A 26,258-nucleotide genomic window follows, 5' to 3' on the forward strand; every position below is an offset into this window, starting at 1 on the left:
GGGCGGGTGCCGCATGGCGGGGGCCAGGGAGCCGCAGCCCCTTGCTCAAGCCCATCTCGGGGCAGGAGGAAGGAGGTCGGGACGCTGCCTGCCAGGGAGGGGAGGTGTTCAGCTGAGCCAGCCCGGTCCCAGGCAGCTGTGCCCTGCAGCACAGTGCTCTACTGGCTGCTGCGTGAAGCGCTGTCCATTGTCTGCAGCACTCACCACTGTGTGCGGATACAGCAACTGGCCCCAAGATTAAAGATGGTTAAACTTGTTAATGCTTTTTCATATAAAAGTAGATGCTTAGTTATGTCCTTACAATAGAGGAAGGTCGATTTATCTAATCAGTATTACTTTTTTTTTTTTTAAAGTTACTTACAGTGAATTTTGTTTTTCAAAAATAGAATTCTTTTTTTCTTCAAGAGGCTTTTGAAACTGGACATCCAACTGTAAACCAAACACTACCAGGCTTGTTACGCACAAAGCGTCAGATTAGTACAAACAAGTCACCCAGGGAGTCCGCCATTATGAGAAGACAAGCTGTTTTTAAACAGTTCCTGAGCTAACCTGCATTAGCTGTAAAGCACATTACCATACATGCTAAGACCTAGAGCCTTCCGGCTAACAACTTCATAGCGCTGGTGTCTGCAGTCAGGAGTCACGATTCTCTGCCTCCGTCAGGGCAAGATCCATGAAAGCAGCACTTGAACAGGTAAAGCACATCTGGGCCTTTGTCCCTACTGCATCCAATTCTTACTTCATTTGTCATTAGTAAAGAACCCAGACTGTTACTCGTAAAAAACTGAGGCTATGCAACAAAACACGGTAGCAGAAAAGCCATAGCTTGGAAAGAACATCATTAGCTCTCACTTCATTGTTAGGCTCAATAGTTAAACAAAAAACAATGCCTCCCACAGGCCTAAGCCCGATTCATACTCTCGCTCCTAAGTCATAAAAATCATCTCTGCAATTCAAAGTCAGCAAAAGTACACGATCAACAATTCCGTTTTATTTTCTGAATGTTACATGGAAGCAGGAGCCCAGGTCATCCCTCCCTCTGCCTCTCCTCCCTTGCTGAAGGGAGTAGTAATAAGCACAAATGGTGCGATTTCCAACTGCAGTTTTTGACACAAGCCCTGCTGTCCTACGACCTTTTGAATGCACGACAGTACTGAGCAAGCAGCCCTGCTGCCACCGCATTCCCCGCTGGTACAGGGGCTGTGACCTGCCACGGGAACGCTCTGGCATATTCCCACCCTGCTGTCGGGCAGCACAACGGCCCATTGACGTGACTGAGCACAAAGGCGAGTGGACTCTTCAACGCTGAGAATGAGACAGAAGCTCACCCAGCACTTACTGTAACACAGTTCTAGCATCTTCATTTCAGGTTTTTTGTTTTCCTTCCCACTACGTAAATTAAGAGCTGAGAGAAGCAGCTGCCAAAAAGCTGACCCTAGTAAGGTAACCAGACATGTAACTTACTGAAGACCAACCTCTAGAAGGTAAGTGTTGGTGCTTAAACACCTTAGGGAGTAAAAGGCAGCGCGAAGAGCTCTTCTGCTTCTCTCTGGCTCAGACAGAAGCAAATACCCATCCAGAGTAGGCTCCATCTGTACCACAGCTTCCTACGATCTAGCCTGAATGCTGTCGCAGTCCCATGGCAAAGGGCATCGTTACTCATTGAGTGTGTGTGAGTGCAAACCCTGCCGAGCTCCAAAATCTACCGACAGCCATGTTGGACGCTGAAAAAATATCCCACTGACAACGCCGCCTAAGCATGCCCATGATGAATATACATGTCCTTTTTCACACATTCATGCACTGGTAACATCTACTGCGGAGCTCTGTCCTGTTATAAAAGCAGCAGTGTTAGTCATTGCAGTAGGGTTAGTTTATACAGGATTCTGTTTTATATAATTAATGGAGGTGAAACTTACTGGCATATCTCGGCTGCAGCCCCATGCAAGCAAGCAGAAAGCAAAAATATTTAAAATGGAAGAGAGGAACTGGCTAGCAGGCAGCTACACTCACCCTTTTGTACAGCCTATGGTCCACCAGTGGGCTTCAGATTGCAAAACAATACCAAAGAGCTATTAGCACACACATGGCAATAACCATACCTTACCAAGAGCTTCACTTCAGGGAGGAGGAGACAACACTTCTGCTTGCCTGGAGAGAAAGAACCCTTCCCACTCCTGCCTACTGGACGACTCCTCTTTCCCAGGCAAGAGCAGTCCTGTGTTTAGGTGGTTTAGGGCAGGAAGGAGTAAGTAAGCAAAATAAACCCAATACTGTCATCCCTGTGGCATTTCTAGCTGCATCCTGCTTTCCCTCGCAGCGATCGTCTGTTTTCTATCTCATTCCAAATGCTACTCCATAAAAAACACTGCAGATCATAACCACAGCCTGGCAATGGTGTAGATACCTCTCAGAAGAGTACAACTTTCCTAAGACTCGGAGAAAGAATAGGAAATAGGAGGTTACCTTCCTAGTGAAAGCTGACTGTATGGACCATATATGGATTCAGCTCATAAACCCAAGCCCACTTCGGAGCTCCTGGGTTTCCTTGCAGCTCTAGATGTGTCCTATCTGCGGATCACTAAGTAGGTGGAGTCTTTCCAAAACCATTATGCAAGCCCTTGATTCTGCCTCACACAGGACAGCGTGCCAGGAGACAGCTCAACTCACAGTAGGTGTAGTGCAAGTTTTAGGCTGAAAGGTAGTCAAGTGCCAGCCAACAGGTCTGGGCACCACGGGAAGATGGGCAAAGCTCTCCTGGGAGGCCAGGAAGTTTGTGTTCCTCATTCTCAACAAACACCACTTCTGTGACGACTCATGGTGATACCATGTTATGGCTGATGCATGTTTTTCACCAGATTGAGAATATGACAACAGATGGATAAAGAAGTTGGGTTTTTTTCCCAAAGTCAAAAGGAAATAATACATGTCTGACCATCAGAATGACTGCTGCTGATGAATGACCGCTTTTTTCTCCATGACACCTGATAATATTCAGCTACTAGAGCTCCAATATCCTCTCTAAGAACACATTCGACCGAACTTACATTTCTTTTCTAATTTTCATCAATGTCTATGCATCCATTACTGAGAGCGCTCCAACCACAGAACCTCTCTCATTAACTCAGTCTTTCCAAAACCATTATGCAAGCCCTTGATTCTGCCTCACACAGGACAGCGTGCCAGGAGACAGCTCAACTCACAGTAGGTGTAGTGCAAGTTTTAGGCTGAAAGGTAGTCAAGTGCCAGCCAACAGGTCTGGGCACCACGGGAAGATGGGCAAAGCTCTCCTGGGAGGCCAGGAAGTTTGTGTTCCTCATTCTCAATAAACACCACTTCTGTGACGACTCATGGTGATACCATGTTATGGCTGATGCATGTTTTTCACCAGATTGAGAATATGACAACAGATGGATAAAGAAGTTGGGTTTTTTTCCCCAAAGTCAAAAGGAAATAATACATGTCTGACCATCAGAATGACTGCTGCTGATGAATGACCGCTTTTTTCTCCATGACACCTGATAATATTCAGCTACTAGAGCTCCAATATCCTCTCTAAGAACACATTCGACCGAACTTACATTTCTTTTCTAATTTTCATCAATGTCTATGCATCCATTACTGAGAGCGCTCCAACCACAGAACCTCTCTCATTAACTCTCTCCAACCACAGAACCTCTCTCATTAACTCTCTCCAACCACAGAACCTCTCTCATTAACTCTCTCCAACCACAGAACCTCTCTCGTTAACTCTCTCAAAACATCTGAAATACTGTCTGATCAGGCAACAAGCGTTAAGTTCAGGAGATCACAAAACACAAGACCAATGTACCTATGTACCCTGGATCCTCAAGCTGATGGGAATCATGGTTGCACTACTGAGCCTTTGTGCCAAAAGGCTAGTAAGCAAAATAGGACAAGACCACCATTTAAGCTGTTCTGAATGCTAGCAGTTCTCATAATTGGCTTAAAGTAGACTTTAATCAATTTAAAATAGGAAAAAACCCAACCAACCGCATGGTTGCCAGGGGAAAGCCTGAGCAGATCTTGCCTAAAGGCTACAGAATAAGCTCTTACTAAGAGCCACTTATTGGCCCAGCAACAGAATCTGCTTGTGCACAAAAACCTATGTTAAATAGTTTAATTTTTTTTAAGGTTGAATTTCTGAACTTTAAGAATTTACTGCCTTTTCACTTAGCTCACTATCCTTACGACAGACTGCAAGTGGCTTTTACAGCCTCCTCCCCCAGTCGTCTATCAGCTGACAGATCTGCTGAAAGATCCCATTTCCCTGATGTTCCTGTGTATGCTCTCTTTCCTCTCGCTCCCTCAGATTTTCCAAAAATATCTGTCATTTCTATCCCTTGTACTGACAAGGCACTGTGGTTTAACAAGTGGCTCCACAGTGCCATTTTTATGCTACAGAGCATTAAATAACATGAGATGTTAGTGGTTATCACTTGCCCCGGATGTTCAGGAGCTTCGACAGCTGAAGTATTTCTTTATGGAGCCTGGTGCTTTCTTAATTTCTTGTTCATAGCAGCAGTGTGCTAATTTTGAGTGTTTCAAGAGGAGTCCGTGATGGGATTCCACCAAACAGTACTCCTGAAACAGCGTGTGGGGCTATTGGCCTAAGTACCAGTCACGTAATCATCAGCTGTATCCTGTGCGAGCATTACAGAGGATGCACAGTAGACCAAATGGCTATAATTAGGAGGCTTATCTAGAGGTGGTTTTAAATTTATTTAACATCCTAAGTTTTATTACTCTATCCTTAGAAAGAGGTAAGCAAGAAAAGTCAGGCAGTGAGGAATAAATGTAATTATTAAGACACAGAAAAGAAAATTCAGACGGCTTGAAGAAGAGCAGATGAGAAGCAAGCAATTCCCTCATCTTCCACCGGGCACCCCAGTGTACAAGCACCACGAACAGGCCAGCTCAGAAAAGGGGTTGCAGAGCCAAGCTTGGGAAGGAACGAACGCGGGTGGTCTTGCCAGGATATGGCTGTGCTGCGGAAAGCGCGCGGATCTCCCCGTCGGGGCGGGGGGTGAGGAAGCAAACGGGTCAGTCCGAGTCAGCTGAGGTGCTGAAGCAAGTGAAGCTGTGTTCTGATAAGTAGATCTGCATCATTTCCGGTATTATATTTTTCCTCCGCAGCTGCTTACACAAGCAAGACTTCAATCTGTTTGTCTTCAAAATCCTGTATGGTAAAACAGCTCCAAGAACCCCATCTGTGTGTCGTTCTTCACTGGGCGCAAACAAGCACGGGGCCAGATCTCTCTGCGCTGTACCGGCAGCCAGGAGACTCTGAGGATCTGTGGGGTACTCCCACAGCACAGCCCCAGGATCACAGACGTAGCCTACGTGCACAGAGCACGAATTGCTCTGGAAAACGTCTGTCTTTGCAACTTTTTTGGCAAGCAGGAGGAACTCAGCGAAAGAGGCCCAAACTTGTCACATTTCTAAACAGTTCTGTACATCTAGTAGGCTGGTGAATTTATGTCTTTTTCAGGCTGGTTTTGTCATTTTGGCAAGTCTTGCTTTTATTTTTAGCATTTGCCAATGCCAGAACGCTCCTGGTTAAAATTTGTGTCAATTATTAGTATTAGTTACAGTAACACAGTTTTAAACCCTTATGATTGCCTGGAGAAAGTACATGACCACAAACGCGTGATCGTTTTTATTTCAGAATGAAAAGCAAGGCAGCTTTGAAACATGGTTAACATCTTCAGTGGAAATAAGTCACTTTTTGCTTTCGTTGCATGCTAGCCAAGAACCATGGACGAATCCCAAGTAACCACAACTGCTAACAGAGCGCCTACCAACACAGACAGGACTGCACTGTCACAGAAACTCAAGCCCTGCACAGTGTGACCAAAGCCAGAGAGAGCCTACTGACAACGGATCCCCCCCGGCTGCTGCTTTCCATTTCCTGTCTATAAATACCCAAGATCTAAACCTCCCAGAGATGTACGGCAGCGGCGACCACGCTGCTGAAGAGAGAGGAGAGTGACTACAGGCAAAGGGAAGGGTCTTGCCTGCAAACTTCAGCGATGCAAGTGAGTATGGTCTCACTCTACAAAGGCAACGGGAGACGCTGAGAAAGAGGAAGGCAATGAGCTGAAGGTAAGAAAAGCTGCTGGATTCATGGGCAACTCGAGCCCTAGAGAGTCTAGGTTACTCGACAGCTGGAGGCTTAACTGAGCATGGCTGAAGCGCATGGCGCATCCTGGACATCGGTGGGAAATCCAGTGATACAGCTCTTGGTGAGGTATTCTCTGGGCTTGAGTGTGAGAGTTGGCTCTAAGAGCCTCTGGCAGGTTGACCCTGCAGCCTCCATGGATGGAAATGGGCACATGGCTTCCCCAGGGACTGTCTGGATCTCAAGCAGATCTGAGAGGATACAGAAGTCCTGAGCTTCCGCCTGCTTCAGTGGGACACGCTGCCCAACAAACACAACACAACAAACCTCTTGGTCTCTTCCACATGCCCTGCTGAGAGCAAGAAGCCACTTGGGCTTCTTCGTGAACAACCATGGCTGTTTCAAGTGCCTTTGGAACTGGCCTGGAAACTATAAAGCCCTCTTTCTTGTCCACACATTACTTCCCACTGAACCTGCAGGTAAGATGTCATTCCACAACATAAGCCACATTGACCTCCTGCAAACTGCAGCTCTGAAATCCTACAAAAATGACCAAGTCTGTTTCTAAAATAAAGTTTATCACACGCCTCTCTACCTCTCAGAGCTCTCCCTGTTCAATCATCACTGGGCTGAACGAGACATGCTTCAAAATGCATCAGGTCTGACCAGCTCCTGAGTGGATGAAATGCATGTGTGGTGAGAATGGAGGGAGCAGAGTCAGAAACATCTAAATTCACTTTTGTCTAGGCAAAGTTCCAGTTTGCAACCTGATCATACATGGGATCCTTTCACTGAAAAATCAAAACAAATGCCCCGCGTGTAGTGGAGTACTGGTATGGTAGTGCTAGCTGCCACACGTGAGCACTCTGGCAAGCCCGTGCAGGTTCCCACGCTGGCAGGAAGTGATTTGTCTTCATGTCCGTGTCTGTACTTATCGAGGTAAGCATGGAGTGGCTGATGTGAACTCACTCGTCTGCTGCTCTGCTGGCACACTCTGCCTACCCACATTAAAAAGAACCTGTATTTGGTGAGTCTACCAAATGATCCTGTGACCAAACTAAAGGCATTTCCAGCATACACCATGTGTGGTAGCATTTTGCACTTTCCCAATACCACAAATGCTTCGTGCAGCACTTTACAAGCTGTAGCTATGATTCAGTAAGCTTTTTTCCAAAGTTCCTCTAGTCCAACTTTTAAAGTCATGTACCTTGCTTTGCTCCAAGTTTCCTTATTCTGTGTCTGCCCAACACAACCTGGGCTGCTTTACTGTACCAGCAATGGAGCTGAACATGATTCTCTTTCCGCAACAGTCCTAAGTTAGAGATTTCATTTTTGCCAGTGTATCTTGGAAGCAGCTGGGCTTCATCACTTGATTAAAAGATCTGTAGTGAGCTGATTCTATTATCCCTTACACTGCACTCATTGCTGACACACTTGAACATTGCTGCATTGCTCTAATGAAGGGCAGATACCAAAAGGTAGCGTCATACCTGTGGCGGCAGCGTCGTAAAAACCGCATAATCTTGCGAGCAGCTTGATCCTGCTTCTTGGTAAGCAGACTGCTTCTAAACACAAAAAAAAACCCAACAGTGAAGTGCAGGCAAAACTGGGGAGAGTAATAGTACATGCAAGAATGAACCTTCCTATGAACCACTGCCCTTTTCCCGTAAATTATTGCACAGCCCTGATGAGTGTAAAAATAATACATAAAGATCCTGGTAGCATCTAACATCCCAACAGCTCACCTGAGTTTCTGTTGTACAATGGTGGCCGCCCGACGGCTTTGCCTCCTCTTTCCACATTCTTTGTAGCTACGATAGTACTGCTGGATCAGCATCGCGGCTCGTCGGCTCTGCTGGAATTTTTTCTGCTCATAGTAACTGCGGAATTTGCTCTGGATAAGAATGGCAGCTTGCGTCATCTTTTTATAAAGTGCATACTACAAGAGAAACAAAGAGAAGCTGAGGCATTCTGATAGAACCAGCAAGCAGCAGGTTCCTATGGTGACTCTTGCACCACTAAGACATGATGAGAAGCAAATGAGTATCTGTTCGCTGATCGGGAACTGTATGAGAAAAGGGCAACAGCAAACTGGAACAACTGTGAGATTAGGTGTGAAACCTGGCCTGCACCGTGAAAGCAACTGCCTGTTTTGCTGACCCCAGAATGGTTTGAAGGGACTGGTTTTATTTAACACCTAGCCAGCAGAGGCTCTGTATTGTACCTGCTAATGACCAGATCCAGCTGCACTATACTTAGGAACAACTTTGGAACAACTGGAGTGGATCCTGAGTCACGTTTACACTGCTTCGTATTTGTACTGCAGGGGGTCTGCGTTAGAGATAAACCAACTGACTATGCTTGGAAGGGTTGTTTCCCTTGCACACGGAAATCTCATTACAAAGTACAGGATGCTCATTTCTGTGCCGCCATTGTTTGTAAAGACAACAGCAGCAAAATATGCCCAGCTAAGTGACGATAAGGATAAAGCAGTGTGAGTGACTATTCCAAAATGCTAGGAAATTAACTAAACCCAAAATACACCTTCTTTGTGTCTTTCTTTAGAAATACCTTTTGAACAAATGACTTTTTTAAGAACTGAATTTGCTATTCACAAGTGTATTCCACTCTCCTACGTCAATTAACTTTTAAACAGCTCGTTTCTTGTTTCTATGCCATAGCGCAATACCGCAGAAGTTTTGGATTGCTCAAATACACCCATTTAGATCCAAGTATTTCAAGTGGAATAACATATGATTCTAACTTAAAAAACCCAAACAAAATCCAAAAACCACAACAGTTAATTAAACAAGTCTAATATTGAGCCTAAGTCATAGGCAAAACTAAATCTCATTAGAAGTCTGTAACGAGCACTCTCTGAACTTGTAAATTTGCATGAGCAGTCACACACATCCAGAATTCCCTCTAGCACTGCATTATTTCTAGCCCCATGATTCCAAATAAAGCAGGCACAAACTCTTAAATTAAAAGAAAATAATCTTTATTCTACATCTTTCTCCTTTTAAAGCACGCAAGTAGATGGCCACTTAACGAAACCATATGCATTCATGCATATTTTTAAATTATTTTTAAGCTAGAGATGTAGAATAATGTATAGAAGTCACACTCATACCTGTGACCTAACACTATGACAGGGGTTTTCAGTGTTTACTGATCTTATTTTGAAAGTTTTAACACTTTCAAAACTTACTTCTCTGTTCTTCCTGGATATTTTATCAGCTATGGGTTCTGCTCGCTTTATCAGACATTTGAGAGACACAAATAGCAGCCACTGCCCTGTATGGGGTAATGTTCTAACACATCTCAATGGAGTTTTCCTGTCTATTGGCAAAAAACCCAAAAAGCAAACGCACAAACCTCCCTCACCACCCCCGACATCTCCCCAAAGCAAAAACCCCTCCAATATCATCACAGACCACCATTTACCAAATTTCACTTTTTGGAATTGAAGCAGTCATTAGATGCAGTTATATTTTGCCATTAATTTCCATTGGTTTTTTTGTTGTGGGTTTTTGGTTTTTTTTTTTTCCCCCTCTTTTTAACGTTTTTAATTAAATGGATCAGATTGTGGTTTTAAATTAGCTATTTTAGTAAGTCCACTCATGGGCTGGCCGTGGTTTTCCTTCCAATTTTTAGCCCAGATGGGACTTCTGTGGCTGAGTTACAAACCCCTGAATAGAAGGGTTCAAATATGAAACCGTGATGTGAGCTATGACTGTTCAAATCTAGCCGTAAGCCTGTGCTGATCTCAGCAATACAGTCACGTAATAGAGGAGCAAGGCATGTGAAAGAGAAAACAGCAGCCACTGGACAGACCAGACCCCAATATGTTTGCATTCAACTCTAAGACCCACTTAGCTGATCAGCTGCTCCCTCTCCTCCTCTTTCTCCTTCCAGCTGGGAAGAGGATAAATGGAGAAGTCACCTAGCCTTCCTGAAGCGGTCAGCTTCAGCTAGTATAGCGGCCCTGGAGAGCTCAGCTCACTTGTGCTGACAGAACAGTGCTCTGACTGATACAAAACCACCGTGCAGGAGGAAGCTGTGGATGGACAATTACCCTGAGGACATGTTCTTTCCAGAAGAGCATGCCTTGCCTCCCGGGTGGCTCTGAGCAGCTCAGCTGATTGTAGTACCTGATGAAAGCCAGACTGTGCTTAGCTGGGAAATCCATCCTTACAGTAGGAAATTATTAGCCATGAACAATTTTAAGACTGGCATCAACAGTTGTGCCTCCAGTATGCGCAGGAATGTACACGAGACGGTGGTCTTGGTAATTCAGGGCACAGGTATTTCAAAGATGAATGTTCAAAACCCTGTGGCAGGCAGGCAGAACACAGAGGACACTGGCTGCACGGGTGGGATAAATGTTCTGCTGTGCTCCCCAAATGCCAAGGCAAAGGTCACCGAGTGACAGCTAACCAGCAGCAGCAAAGGACAGCTTGTCCTCTAGAAAGTGCCTTCAAAACCTTCTCCGCACCTCAGTCCATCGCTGCCTGTCCAAGCACCTGAAGCAGGGGACTGTGGCACGGCAGCCCCTACGTATCTCCCACAGGTTTGGTTTTTCACTGATTTCTCAACCACGGGTATTTAACAGTGGATACTATGACAACATTTCTCCTGGTTTATATTGAATGTGAAAGTGAGTGACCCACGGGGAATTGTTTCCAAAATAGTGTTTGTATTTGTATTACCTTCAAGGCTATCCAAGTAAGCTTAGGGAGAAACAGAAAAATACATAGTTAATATTAGTTCTGCAAATAAAGAATGAAAAAATTAAAAAAACCAAACCATCTTCTTTCAAAAAGAAGCGATTCCAGGATCCAAGACAAAGCAGTTTGTCAGGCAGTTTTTGAAAGGAATTAAGCTTCCCTGTTACAGGAAGCATCACTCTAGAATGACCACTGTGTGACAGGTCGAATGTGAATAATGATGCAGTCACCTAACACTAGAAAGGCTTCCCAAATAAATGGCTTTGAAGGTTGTAAAAGAGCACAGGCATCTTGCCTTTCTCGTTACGTAACATGCTGCCAGGCATCAGACAGCTGGAGTCTAGCAGGGTGTAATGAAAAGAGGGACGTGGGCTCTAGCCCCGACAAAAAAAACCAAACCCACAAACCACAAACAAAACCACCACCCTCAAAAACCAAAAAGGAAAAAGAAAAAAGATCTTCTTTTTCTGGGGTTGAGAACTCAGCCTAAAAGCATGTCTCCAGCTAGAGTCTGGAGAACAACCTCAGTCCCGGAACAACTTGCATCAAGCTAAAACATGTGACTTCCCATAGTTTACAAGTTTAGTATGTGCAAAATAAAACAACCCATTTTTCATCTTCGCCTTTATCAAAGGCAAAACCAACTTCAATTTCACAATGAAATTTGGCAAGCAACTAGTCAGAGAATATTCTCACCAGGCTGCAGCATGCATAAAGGCCAATATGGAACACATCATCGCCCTCTATCTCAGCAAAAATGCAGGTTATCATCAGAAACAAAATCCTTTCAAGGATTCCCTCCGAAATTAAACTTTAGGACACATTTCAATTTTGCCTGAGCGAGGTATTTCATTACTGCATGCTGAAAAGCATACAAGAGGAACAGTGGGATAATTCCCACTACAAAGGGCCGTGTTCATGGCACTTACGCGTGTTTCATAAAATTTCAGTTCCTTGATTACCTGTTTGTACTTTCGGTAGCAACGCTGGATAACAGCAGCAGCCACCTCTTGCTGTTCCCGGAGAGGACGACCCTATGTGGCGAAGGAAAGAAGCAGTAAGTAGTCAGAGTGCACCAAACCCCAGGACATTAAGGTTGAGTGGCTCACTGCAGCTTGCAGGGCACCTCCTCCTAAATCTCTCCTATCAGTGCTACCTGGTCTGACTCGGGTCCAGACATTTCCTGGAGATCTCTACTGTCAACTCACATAGGGGACAAACCCTCAAAAATCAATCTTTACATCGAGCAGGCAACTAACCAGAACTCCTGGGGTACATTTTGAGGATATGCTTTGCGAGTGCCGCTCCGGCACAGAAAGCACGCTATGGCATGGCACACTCTCTCCAGTGTGGTAGTTGCTGGATGAACATTAAGATACAAATACTAGAAGCATTGAAAGGGTTATGACATATGACAGTTCTGTCCCAGGAGTGGGTACTACTATATTTTGTTTTGTAAACAGTTGTACTCTCTCACACCTAACAAGAAAGACACTGGACGTTTTGGCCACATACCTTGTATTTCCTGAACACTGTCTGGACGAGTTTGGCAGCTTCATAGAGTTCTCTCTGCTCATGATCAGACAGAGTTAACTGTGCAAACTCATTTTCTACCTTCTCGCTGGTGGATGCACTCAGAAATTCAGACCAGTCTGCTGCCGAGGGAAGGCTGGGTTTCTCAAAAGCTATTTCGCTGATTGGTGAGCCTGCGGGGCTCAAGCTGGTGTTCGAAGAAGGGGTCAGGGGTTCACTATACAGACTTCTGAAATACCAATCACAGTAGGAATTATTGGCTCACAAAGCACCTGAGCTGGCATCACAGATAAGGACTACAACATTTCTCAGTTCAAGGCAGAAGCTCATGCTCCCCTCCCTCTCTCCAACCAACATCCCACACTCCTGAGCCTGCCTGTACCACTTTGCACAGGCTCGGCACCAGAAGAGAAGTCACAAGTCAGACCTCGTGGCCACTTTCCTCTCCTGCTGCATGCACTCCCATTCTTCCATGAACCTGTAGTTGTACTGGCAACAATACATTTGACTGTAAGAGCGTGGCCAGGGTTGGAACACCAGCACCGAGTCCCACTTAGAAATAGCATCTGCAGGTATAAAGAATCAGTGCACACTGCCCAGCATTCGGACCACTCAAAAACCCAGAGGGGCTTCACAGCTCTTACTGACCTTATCTGCGCAGCACTCGGCAGATGATCGACATCAGCAAGGTAACTGGCCAGCCAGCTCATTGTGGTGCTTATGGCAGCACTGTCCGTTCTCTCCACCAGTGGCGACTCCATCGGCACAAAATTCTCCCGCTTGATCCTGTCAGGCGTAGCTTCAATAATGTGCTCTGCAAGTGTCATCATGTTCACCTGGGAAGGAGGAGAGGAGAGAAAACTTTTGCTGCCTGGTAGCAGGAGCCTTGGGCTTGCACGTTACAGCCCAGCTTTAGACAGACTGGCCTGTTTTCCCCAGACTCGTGGTAGCTGGAGTCTACTGCTTGTCTCAGCATTGGAGAGAAATTTATCAGCCAAAGTTCATTTGCTTTTCTGTCTCTTCTGACAAAGCGCTGCAGGGTTTCCTATTCCCCAGACCTCTTTTTCATTGAGTGTATGGGGAGCCCAAGAGATCTGGTGGAAGGATTATGTCACTGACCTTTGCTGTATGCTACTGACAGCTGTCACTACTATCTTGGTTCCAAAGGAAAAGCCATCTTGCCACTCTTTTGCCGAGATGTGCAGTAGAGCATGACAGGGCAATAAAGGCACATCAAGAGAAGTTAAACCCTTGGGACCACAGCGTTGTCGGGAATCCTTCTGAACCATATTCCCCCCACCCACCAAGATTCACAGGAGTTTTTAATACAGAGAACAGAAAATGGTTCCTGTTTTGCAAAGACCTGCTTCATCTACGTTACACCAGTAAGATGAGAATATTTAGAGATGCCAAGGCAGGGCACGTAGGCTGTGCTCCCATTACTACCAAATGCAGTATCTTTCCCCCAGTGACTACTCCTCATCTGTCCTGCTTCTGTTGTGGCTTTCTGTCCTCTATTCCATACCTGGTGGGATTTTTCCTTCCCCATACCCACTGTCTCTCCCCTTCTCCACTCTTCATCTCCTTGCTGTTAAAGTGCACCGGCTTGGCCTGCAACCGCAGCACTGCCTCTCTCAGGTCACCTTGTCTTCGTAGAAACTGTTTCCCAGTTCCCAAAGGACTATGGGGCCACCTTACTCTCATTTACTGATGCGACCAGGAGGCTCTGCTTCTTTCCTTTCTCCTTGCGAAACCGCAAAAAGTTTTGTGCATCCTGTACACTGTTGAAGCATATGCCAGTGCATGACCCTAAATGCCAACCACCAGCCTTTGCAACTGGGTTGAAAGGATACCCTTCAAAACCGGAAGAAAGTATACGTTAACTGTATGACCACCTCCTTTCACAACGCACAATGCAGAGTCTCTAAAGGCCTCCACAGAAGTTTCTCACAGTCAGGCTTCCTCTGTGCAGCCACCATGTTCCCTGAGACTGCTGATCTTGGTGCTACGGGTATGTTTACCTGCAAGTCATCCATGTGGTGTAAGCAGTCCTCATCCCCTGCATTGTCCCTATAGGACAAGAGCTCTGCATCCACCATCTCCCTGTCAGCCATCATCAGCACGTTCATCTGCTCTCGCTGGCGTAGCCGATGGGCTACAGTGTCCTTCCCCATCGCAGCCCCCTTCTGGCTCCCTGCCACCTGCACTGCTGACACACCAATGTAAAGGTCTTTTGGATTCCATTTGATGCCTGCTTGGCTGCCAGAGCCCCGGTACCCAGTAACTTCTGGGATGTGCTGGGAGAGCTCCCGGCCATAGTCCCTTATCCCTTCACTGGGGCTGATTGTCTCAGTGGCGGATTGCTTAGAGCTGGAGTTCTGCTTCCTGATGCTTGGCTGTTCCAGGCTCAGCGCAGTGGAAAGCAGCTTCTCCTGCCGGGCTTGAAAATATTCAGGGCTCAGCTTATGTTTTTTGGGTGCAGGGTAATCTTTCTGAGTCTCACTGCTGTAGTAACTGGAGGGTTCTGATCTCGGTCGTCTCAGCTCTGGAAACAAACAGATCAATGGTCAAAACAAAACACGCAACCCATGACAGCTGTAGGAACTACAACAGCTTCTGCTGCAGAGCTGCAGGTGGAGGTTTGTACCATGCTCTAGGACACCCGATAATATGCGCAAAGGGAGTAACTATCACCCAGGGAGGATACTACCTCAACCACTCTTAAGACACACACGTCTTTCTAAAGCAGGCATTCACTCCTCTTCCCGACACTTGGACCACATGACAGAGTCGACAAGAAAAGAATTAAGCATGGACAGCAGGGCTACAGGTGGCATCTACTGTCCAGGTGAGCTCCTTGCCCCCAGGTTTTCACATGTCAAATGTCAGCAATGCAGTGCATGCCCTCTGGGTTGCTTCACCTGTGTTTGTACTGGAAATCACAGTGACTCCCTTCTGAGGCTCCTGAGAGGCAATAAGCTCACTGTGCCACTGGGACACCCAGTTCTCTGTATTGGAGTCTGTGCTCGAGGGGCACTGAATCCTGGGGTTTTGCCCAAGCTGAGTCTGCTCATCTCGTTGTAGCTGCTCCAAGCACTCCGCCAACTTCACGTGGCCCCGAGACCGGGCAATGGCCAGTGGCAGTCTCCCAAGGGAGTCAGGAATAGAGATGGCTCGACGGTCCCACTTGTACAGCACAACGGCTGCATCCATGTGGCCCAGGGCGCAAGCCCACATCTGAAAAAGGAAAGACAATTGACTCATTGGGCAACCTGCCTTCTGCCCCAGCTCACAGAAAAACGACTGATAAGCAAAACTGTAACATGCTCGAACCCCAGCAAGTGGCTATAAAAGCCGTAAAATGTCCTATCCAGACAACAGGCCATTACAGAGGATTAGATGCATACTATTCTTGCTATGACAGAGAAGCCTTCCTCTACCAAACGATGCTGACAGTTTGACAGTTTTATTTTGGCTTTTTTCTTGTCCAAGGTCTCAGTCACGATTTCATGATTCCAGTGACTTTAGAACCTCTACAGTCAGTCAAACAGAACAACTTGACAGAAGGCACGTAAAGCCCTTTCTCCAGCATGATAGTGGAGACTAGATTTTAGGTAAAACACAAACCAGAACCACCTGTCTGTCCCCCTTTCTTCAGTTACTCAATGGCAAGGTTTCTTCTGCGTGGCCTCTCTCAATGCAATGCCAGGAAGCTGATCATGCTGTGTCTTACCACTTACACAGCAAAGACACAAGAAACATCTACTCTTCAGAGTGTGAAACACATTAGGAAAATAACACATCAGGAGGAACTCCAGACGGTCCTCAGACTCTCTCAAAAGTTTCAGTCTCTGCTCTTACCAGAGGAGTGCAGGAGAAATGATCCACATTCAAAGGGTCAACTTCCAGCTCCAGATCAATGCTGTCTGCATGTTTGGTGCTGCAAAAGAAGCAACAGAACAAAATGATGCTCTGTAGCCACGTTAGGATCATTGCCTAAATGCACCATACTGCAAACAAGTGGTCACGCATACGCCCATGATGCACATATTTACTACAGATGGTGCCCCCACCAGAGACTTTAAGAGCATGATACATCCAGTGATTGGACTCGGTCTCTCAGGAGACAGGTCCTGTCAGATCAGGGGACAGGAACAAGTTCAAGGACTTGGCTGTTTGTAAGGGACAACCAGAAATCCGGACCAAGCAGAGCTTACATATGCTTCTGCCATGCCTGTACTGACACCCAAGAGTCCAACGGGCTAGGTCTTACCGCCATTTGATGAGGGTCTGGATCAGTGTAGCATAGCCCTGGGCAGCGGCTAGGTGGAGCAGCGTCATTCCTCGGAAAGTCTTTGAATGGATCAAGTGTTTGGACTTTGCCCAGCAAGCACGACTCATCATCTTCTCGCACACCACCACCACGCGGCTCTCAAAGCAGCTGCCCAGTGTCCCAGTCCCAGAAACGCACTGAAACACCACACACATCCCAGTTTAACCGCTGAGGGGAGCTGCAACCTGCCCTGAGCAGGCAGTTTTCTGCTTCTACAAGTACTGAGACAGTGGCAAATGCGAGTGAAAGCCAACTGCTGTTGCAGACACCCACAAACCAGACTTGTGTAGGAAAAACTATAATCCTTTCCAACCCCCTCAAAACAAAACTCTGGCAAGAAAGCATAAAGCTGACGTGTCTGGACACAGTGGGGTTCATACCTGTACCTGCGTTCCTCCGTTCCCACTCCCATTGCTCCCGCCTCCTGCTCCTTGTTTGTGCTGCTGGGAGCCTGTCATTTCGGCCATTCTCCTCTCCATCTGCTCAAGTCGCTCCAATATTGACATCCTGAACTGGTTATCTACGTTGGAGAAAGCCAGAATAAGGATATTTCCATGGAAAGAAAGCTCAGGTTTTGGCAGTCTACTGCAGGGAGCCATAAACAACTATTCTGGAAGCCACACAGGATTTACTCTGCTTGGCCATGCACGGGGACACTTGCCCTGCCGCATCCTAGCTCTTCAATTTCCCGCAGCACACCTTTGCCTGCAATTCCAGTGACCTTCCTTAAAGAAAACAGACAGAAAAAATGAAAAACGCAGGGAGAAGACTGATCCCTTCCCTTGTGATCCTAGCTGTATCCACACAATAAAGGACCGGGGTAATGCAACTTCTTTCAAAGCACAAGTAAACCCTAAGCGAATATACGATTATACCCATTCAGACAGCATTTCAGTAGGATCATATCTGTCAAAATACTCTCCATTTCAAAGTCAGTCCCCCTACTTTAAGAGAGTCCTGAATTCAGCTTGCCTTGCCTCCTGAAACCATGCAGTAATGGTACCCGGAGGAGAGAGACTCCTCTGCTTCCTTCTGTGCTTAGCAAAAGGAGCCCTTAAGAAGGCACTCGCTCCTTCCCTGACAGGCTCCCTTTCTTGGAAAACAGCCTCACCAAGTGCCAGAAAGAGACCTATCAGAAATGACAGAGCAGGGGCTCTGATAATCCAGTAACACCATCCTGAAAAGCAGTGCAGCTCTTGAGCTTTCTGATCTCTGCAGAAGTCTAAAGGCTGTATTAGTTATTTTCTCCTCCTTGCCTTGTAACCTAGCACTGTGAGACAGCTACTAATGCTTGAATAGCGGAGCAGGGAGACTCAGGTAGGTTAAGAGGACACTGCTAAAGCTGATGCTGCAGAGAGCAACTCAAGCAACCTTTCTGTGTTCAGGGCCAGTCAATGCAGCTCGAGCAGTGGCAGAGGGCTCCTTCTGTCTCGTGACCCGTAAGGGAGAAGCTTCATGCAGCTATGTGAAACTGGGCAGGATAATTTTGTGGATAGGAAACATTTAATGAATCTTGCTATCATGCTAACAGCATATATAATAAACTGCAGGGAAAAGACAACCTTCATCCTGTTCAGTTTCATGCATCCATGGTGATGATATGGTGGTGCAGAGCACAGATAACCCCAGAACAAAGCTCACTGACAGTAACGGGAATCTGTGCATCAAAACGAACAAGCTCTGAGCACGTTTTAAAAGAGTAAGTCTTCTCCAAGTGACCTGGTTACAGGCAGAGTCCTCCCTGGAAGGCTGCAGGAGTTATTTGTGTACTACACTCTGCAAGGCACAACTCTCAATGGAGAGCATTAGAGAGACACCGATCTCTGCTGTCCTGTACCGAAGGTCGTATTGCAGACCATTGATAAGAGACAGCTCAGGCCCACTGGCTAAAGACATCCCCCTCTCCCCAAGAGGCTGCGGTGGTCTGACAGCAGACAGGAACTCTGCTCCCTTCGGCCAGCTCCCGCGGGCTGTAATGCAGCATCCACCCTGGCTGCTCAAGCGCCACGGGCAAGGAGCGTGGCCAGCACTTCCCCCCAACTCCATTTCAGAGGCGAGCTCACTACGGTCTTTTCTCACCTAGTCCAAAACACTGTTGCTTATTATTAGTGCCTTACTAATAATTCAGGTGTCCTGTTAATGGCAAAGGCTCTGGGAAAGCGACCGACAGTTACATGAAGAAATACTCGTGGTGCAGATGCGGCCTCAGGGCCCTGTCCCTGAACCGTGGTCAGCACACAGCAGCAACGCCAGTCGTGTTCTCCCAGCAAGTCTTTGTTCCGAGAGTGCTGCAGTGTGCTGCAGTGCAGTCCATGTCGCTGTCTCCTCCTTCCCCATTGCCAGGCGGAGCACGTACGCTGCAGAGACTGACAGAGACCCGGCGCGGCTCAGCCATCCCCTCTCACCTCAGGCCTGTGCCAAACAGAGCTACTACAACTCGGGCACCAGGAAAAGGGGCCACATCCACCGCACAGGTTAACAGCTCCGTTCTGCTCCTACCTGTTCAGCTGCCAAAGAGTGCGCTTATCCTGCACAGCCAGAAACAGCAGGAGAAAGCGATTCCAGGGAGATGCAGAAGTACACTGTGCAGATTACTATTTTTTTTTTCCCCCAAGCTGAAACCGTTGTGGAACAGAAAGGGAGGGCCCCATGTTTGTGTCCATTTTGCACACTCTAGGCTCTGTGATCTCTAATGAGTGAAACCTCCACCTTTCCTGATGCCAAGCTAATGACACCAAGCACTTCCTGGCACTTTTTGTCGGAGGACCGAAATGACTAAAGGGACGTCTGTCACCACCACCATCCCCAGGTGGGAACACTAAAACAAAGGAAAGCAGGGAACTTTTCCTAGGAAACAGAATTTGAAACAGCATGTAGTGCTCCTGCATATTCCTATTCAGACACCTGGACAGTGCTCCCAGGAGGTATTAGGGCAGGAGGACTACCTGATTTTAGGTAGCAGAGGGTATCTGACTTCACAGGAGTGTGAAGGACAGACATCGTAACTCATCACAGTCTTAAACCTGTAACCTTCAGCATCTTACCGAGACAATGGTGTTTTTCACAGATGGTCGTAAATCACTGCTCAGTCTACAGGCAGGCCAGAAATATGCTGCTATTCGTAAAACGGGAAGTGGAAACAAACATTCTGGAGTGCCAGCACAGAGTAAAGGGAGCCCTTTCCATGTCTAGCAGAGACTGCCGGCACCTACCCAGCAGCAGGGCGCACCCTTGGATTAGAAAGCTCCAGGCAGCAAGTAAGGCAAGGGGGGCAGTGGTCCATGGAAAGTACCTCTATGCCGCCCATATATTCCAGGTGATTAAACCTACTACCTAAGCAGCTAGAATAAAGCCACAACAGATGGCAATTTCAAAATTATTTATGTGTAGTGTTTCCATAATAAATTCCGTGGTATCAAGTACATCAAGGTGTCCCCTTCAAAAGGGACTGGTGACTTGCAGTGTGTGCACTGCACTGGTCTACCAAAAAGAAAAGAAATTAAAAAAAAGCAGGGGGAGGAGAGAGCAAGAGAGACCAGGAAAGGGAAGACAGCAACCAGCTATGAGGTAGGAATTGGTACATTCTTAACAAAGCAAAAGAAGGACACCTATGCACAGAGGAACAGCCAAAGAGAAGGACACCTTCCCCCAAGGTTCCCCCTGGCCTCAGCACTGAGACGAAAGGCTCCTCCTCTTCCACACGGAGGCCACGGATTGATGGCATTTGGACCATGGTCAGCACGGCTACCAAGCCAACAGATGCCTTGCCCGGGCTGCAGCGGGAACACCACACATCAGTGTGTGGAACGCCCCTGGGTCATTCAACCCCCCGAACAGCACATTTCCTTCCTTCCTTCCCTGGAGCAGGGCCAGGGAACCTGCTCGCTTTCAGTTAGGCTCCCAAAAGTAAATGACATACAAATACCGATTACTACATTCTCCTCTTGGCACGCTCTTGCAGCATCTCTCAGGATCATTTTAAAAATCAACTGTCCGCAGGCAGGTGAACTTCCAAACTATTTTACCAGGCTGCACTAGTCCCACCCTGTTAAAGCCAAGTTACAAAGAACAAAGATGCTCTTGTACCTTGAAAACTTCAATTTTGCAGGGGCCTAGTTAAAGGGTAAGTCTTTAAGCGACCTCCTAGGCATCAACATTCTTTAAGTCCCAAGTCTGCCAGCTTGAATCAAAACACCGTCACTTCTGTATTCTCAGTAACAGGGCTTGGCGCCAGCTTCACCCCCAAGGACAACAGCTTAATGTTGAAAATAAAACTACAACTTATGCCACATAAACTGGCATGACAACATCTTCATGCCTTTATATAGTCCTGGGTTTACACAGGGTCAAACCCAAAGTCAGCTTTACATACCACACAAGTCGTCTGCAACGCACCCGGTTTATCTTTAAAACTGCTGTATCTGTATCCATGTTGGCAGCCTATATAGAGCGATGGCTGCTACGGCTGTGCAAAACTTAAGAGGCACTGCACAGAAAGAAAGCCTCTCACATTTTGGGAAGCAAAGGGTTGCCTTTGCGTGCGCGTGTTATATACCAAACGTAACTGAGGTCTGAAAGAAGATCTGCCAGCCCAACAATAAAGGTATCAGATGGCGCCACAACACGTTCTTTAACAGAGTACCGTGCTTTGTCGCAAAAGAAAACCACGTCCTCTGGTAAAGGAAACACGACACAACCTGACCCATTCCTGCTGACTGCCAATGCATTTTCCTGTGAAAACCCTACTTGCCAAAAAAGCACTGTCAGCAAAGCCCAAACACCACAAACAGGACGAAAATGAACTGCAAATGTAAAAAAAAAAAAACCAAAAACAACGCTGACTGAAGTTACCCAATCTACCTTGCAATAAGTAAGAGATGGGGTGTAAGAGCCATAGGACTGAATGTTACAGGTATCACTCTGAGAAGTTCAAGACCCTTTATCCCTTAGTATTTCTGATTTTGCCAGTCAAGCTCCTTTCTGCCTTGCTCACTTCATGGGTCTGTGTACAGCCACCTCCTTACAGGCAGTGAAGTTACAGGAGCACAGGTTCCACATTCTTGTCTTTAATGTTCAACAGAGGATCTCGTGACAAGTATCTATTGCCCCGCGCGCTCAAGACAGAAGCTCAAGAGCGTATAAATCAAGTTGTCAAAACAAGCTTTTCTCCTGCTACATTATAGAGGAAATCTAAACAGCTCCAGCCCGGCCCAAGGAGATGTCTTGCACTGAAAGCACCCTAGCTCTTTCCAAAGGCTGCAAAGACGCATGCGGATACAAATTGATCCACATATTTAAGGTTAAAACCCAAGGACTCTGCTTCTGATGATCAAATTTCAGATTTTTTTTTGAGTCAAAAAATTAGACTTGCAAACGTTTCCATTTCTTTTTGCATTACATACAAATCTGAAGAAATGTTACAATAACCTTTAAGAAACCACACAGGTTGCTGAAGCTGTTCTTCAAGGCTGCCTCCACCAAGATCTTGAAAATGACTGCATTTCTGTATCTCCGAGACACCTCATAAATTCACAGAAAACATTCTGAACATTGTATCTTTTCTGGAAATTATTATTCTTCAAACTTAATGATAAAAATGTAACATCAAACTGACTTCTCACCATTATTCCTTAGCATAGTCGGAAGAGGTGGTGGCTCTAGGCCCTATTTTGTGAGCAGGCCGAGCCTCGGCAAGGCAGGACAGACAGCCTGGTCTCCAGAGAGCTCTTCCATCAGCAGCTGCCTTCATCCGCTAGGAGCTCTGAAGCCTTCGGGGTCTGATGGTGCTACACGTACCCGCTCGCTTGCGCTTCACCCCTCTCACCCTGCACCTCCCGTGGAACTCTGCAATCCCCAACCACATCCCTGGGTTGCGTGTTAACTTAGGAATCTGTTCCATCACACACAAAGCCATTTTCACTTCTGTTGTCCTCAGCCCTTCGTGGGGGAGCGAGAAGCTATCTCATGGATTCAAAACCAAGCTCAGAAAACACAGCAAAACTATTCATGGAGGTATTTATTTGCAGGGTCCGGTCCTCCTGAGAAAACCAGTTGTTCCAGTGTCATACCAGGGCTGGGCTGCTCCACAGCATTGGCAGTCTGAGGGGAACCTGACTGTCCCAGCAGGGAGGGACTGGAAAGAGCTGCTTGGTCAGCTTTTGACCAGTACTAAGAAATTGGTCTGAATCTTCCCTAAAACACGAGCAATCGTTTGAGCCCAGAACAAGCTGCTTTTAAATTTGTACTCAGAGGGAGCCTACTACTGATTACAGTAACGATAGCAAGTTATGGATAAAACATTTCTAGAGATGCAACACTACTCTGGTACAAGTCATTTAAGGATGCATGGTTATTTACATCAGCTAGCATTTTACAGAGCTGCAGCGTGTGCGCTTGCACGGTTACAGCCAGCACACAAGCCTTCACCTGCGATGCCGAAGCACGGGCCTCGTGCAGGCTGCCCTCAGCTCCCACCGGCACGCACCCTCTGCTGAAAGCGCAGCTAACACACAGCACTGGCAAATGCTGGACAAGGTTCTTCCCACGCGAGGAGGCAACAGGGTTGCTACCAGAAATGTTTGTGACTGTACACCCAGTGGGATGGTTCCTGCAGAGCTACCAAAAGACTTGACCGCTTCCTCGCTCAGCCATGTCGTCCCACCAGCAGGAGACAACGCCACTCAAGACTTTAATGAGAACAAGGGTGGAGTCTGCACTCTGGATGGTACAGAAAAACAAGGACCAAGTCTGAGGGAAAGACCTGTGCAGCAGAGCATAGTGACAAGCGCAATGCTTCATCTGCCCCTGCCACAGCCCACTCACCTGCACAGCCCGCCCCACCTTCTAACCCAAAGACCTCTTCCAAAGACGCCGCGTCATTTCTCTTTTTGAGCTATGCAAGCAGTGTTCCCGATAGGTGCAGCATCTGCCCAGGGTACAACTATTTCCTCACGGACTTCTAACCACTGAACTAATGGTGCTGTGCAAGATCTGCACCTGCACGTGTTCCCAAGTACTAGTACTGTGCTCAAACGCTCAGGAGGTAGGAAGCCACTCCGAGGGCACCGGCTTCTCAGCATGCCGTCTCTTTAACAGCGGTTTCTGTTACAACATCCACTGTCTGCACACACACAGACTGAATTTAACAAGCGTAATAGCTGAGCGCTGGGAAAAACAAACACACGGCGCAAAGGCGTTTTTCTCCTTTGCAGAGCAGGTCAGGCACACCACATTCTCTCATCCAGTGCAAGCTGTGGGTGGGGATGGAAGCAACCTAAGGACACTTCTCTGAGTGCCACTGCACTGTTCCTATTTTGCAAATCATCTGTCACTTGCCTACAGAATCTTGCTCAATTCTTCTACACGGCAAAAATCCTGAACACCTTCCATGTCGCAGTATTAATTTGATCTGGTGTAGTAGTTATTTCTGAGATGTCACGATTGCAAGAACACGCATTTCTGAAATGAAGCTGTGGTAGCATCCTCAATGCATCTTATAAAAAGCTGTTTAGCAATAAGCTGTTACAGGTCACCAGTCTCTACAGCAAATGAAAGCACATAATACTACATAAAAAATATAAAAGAAAAATGCATGTTTGTGCTAGCGAGGTAAGCCACTTCCAGGCCTTTTTGATCAGTGAGAAATGCCACAACTACGGAGGCGCAAGATGAGGCAAACACTGTATTTACGCTCTGAGCCGAAGCAACAGCTGAAGAAAGTCTGTGCTTTCACAGAATAAGCGCACTGCTGGGCATGGGCAGGAACAGTGAAGTAATCCAGACACTGACACGGATTTTAAGCCATTAATTCACCTACCAGGGGCAAGACTTCCTACCGGCAATGCTTTTCCCACATTTTTTCCAGTGCTGTAGGACTATAGTTATTACTACTGTGCCACCTGGGACTACTCTGTTCCTACATCCCCAGCAGCCAGTGCTCCCTCAAAAGATGGTACTTCCCCCTAGTTTTCTTGATCATAGCATTACTAGAAGAGACTTGCTGCCTTTTTTTTTCCAGGCTTCTCTTCCCCAGAGCTTGGGGATGGTGAGATTTTCACACTAACCAGGAACAGCTACTTTAGCAAACCAGGGAAGGTTTTAGAGATGCCATGTGGACTCAATGTATTTTAGAGGTAGGGCAGACCGCCAAAGACGTCACCCCTTGTGCTGTTCAGTAATTTGTATAAAAACAATCGGCTGCCTAACGTCACTCTCTGCATCTCAAGGCAGAAATTGGCTGCGCTTTCCCATAGGTGCCAACACTAAGAAAGATGCTGTGCTTTTAGATGTATGCAAAAAGCATCAGAGCAACAGCCTAGGAGGGCACGCTGTGCTGCTGCTCACCTGCCCAGGGCTACACACAGCTCACAGAGACTCCCTGCTCCAAGGGCTATGTGCTAAAGGACCCGTAAACAGGAAAAAAGCACCTCAAGGGGCACTACGCAGTATCTATGCTATGGTACTGTAAGTACAGTAACAATTCTGACCCAAGTTTTCTCTCATGAAACTTGAAAACTCAAGAAACAAAACATTCGCCCAGAAATCACCAGACTGATAAGCAGAATGATACAAAATGGTCTCTATTTGCTGAAAAATTAGATAAATAGGAACTGCTGCAAGCTACAAAACTGTGAAACACTAGAATAGGTCAGCAAGAGAGACCAGTATCTCCTTCACTGGAAGCTTTCAAAAAAATCAGACATCCGTCACATTTACCCCATCTCCAGACTGGGAGTGGCCTACCTGGCCTTCTGAACCCCCCTTCCTAGTCCCTCTCTTTTTGATGAAGGGCCCTGCAAAACAAGTTTTGTGATCACCTGGCACGGAGCAGGCGAGCAGGCGTGTGCTTCAAGCATCCCTGATAGCCCCAGGGAAGGTTTGGGCTGCTGACCCTGCCCAACACCGTGCCAGCTCAGAATACAAGATTGTGATCCAGAGGTGTTAGGATGCTATCTGTCCTTCCGCACGCGTGAAGCTACAATAAAAGTGCTGTCACAACTCAGAGCCTGCATCGCAACATTACCCTGGGAGGGCTGGGGGCCAAGGAGGGAGGGCAAGTAGATGGAAATGCAACTGTGTCCCACAGCTGGGGGCACGGGGGAAGAAGGGGGAGGAACAGCGAGCTTAAAAAGGCACGCATTCATGTTGTAAGTACAGCAGAGTGACGGACAACACAGAAGCATGCAGATTTAAACCCAAACAAATACTGCACGACACATCATCCTGCAATACTTACTGAAAGCAATACTTTGTCACATCTGCACATCCACCTGCAAAGGGTGGGGGTCCTGCACCCTTATGTAGTACCTCTACCTGCTTCCAGGTAAATAAACCGACAACATCTGGCACCAGAGGACTGACCTGGGAGTCTACAAAGGTATCAGTGGAGGCTCCGGGCCAGCATCTGGTGCAGACCCTGCAGCAGGGGCAGACAGACCAGGCTCCCCCACAGACCCGGCTGTCGTCTTTCGCATTCCCGCAGCCAGCTGGAGCTCCTCGGTCTCACCGCAGCGCCGGCGGG

At 47.0% G+C, this 26,258-nt stretch overlaps 1 protein-coding gene across 3 annotated transcripts in view; it reads right to left on the reverse strand.

Moving 5' to 3' along the window:
* CAMTA1 (calmodulin binding transcription activator 1) overlaps nt 1-26,258 on the reverse strand; it is a 330,506-nt gene that overhangs the window by 9,183 nt on the left and 295,065 nt on the right. Inside the window, exons 1-11 of one of the 3 annotated variants that reach the window (XM_035901532.1) lie at nt 26,192-26,252; nt 17,119-17,258; nt 16,679-16,875; nt 16,267-16,345; nt 15,327-15,642; nt 14,427-14,950; nt 13,054-13,241; nt 12,388-12,634; nt 11,835-11,906; nt 7,888-8,081; nt 7,633-7,707 (exon numbers count right to left, since the gene is read on the reverse strand). In XM_035901532.1, coding sequence (XP_035757425.1) covers nt 7,633-7,707; nt 7,888-8,081; nt 11,835-11,906; nt 12,388-12,634; nt 13,054-13,241; nt 14,427-14,950; nt 15,327-15,642; nt 16,267-16,345; nt 16,679-16,875; nt 17,119-17,244 — 2,018 coding nt within the window. In that variant the 5' untranslated portion in view covers nt 17,245-17,258; nt 26,192-26,252. Of the gene's footprint in view, nt 1-7,632; nt 7,708-7,887; nt 8,082-11,834; nt 11,907-12,387; nt 12,635-13,053; nt 13,242-14,426; nt 14,951-15,326; nt 15,643-16,266; nt 16,346-16,678; nt 16,876-17,118; nt 17,259-26,098; nt 26,253-26,258 lie in introns of those variants that run through there. The other 2 variants (XM_035901531.1, XM_035901530.1) reach the window with 2 other exon arrangements.

Source organism: Egretta garzetta, unplaced genomic scaffold (genome assembly GCF_000687185.1).
Source record: "Egretta garzetta isolate BGI_Z169 unplaced genomic scaffold, ASM68718v1 scaffold389, whole genome shotgun sequence".
NCBI classification, from domain to species: Eukaryota; Metazoa; Chordata; class Aves; order Pelecaniformes; family Ardeidae; genus Egretta; species Egretta garzetta.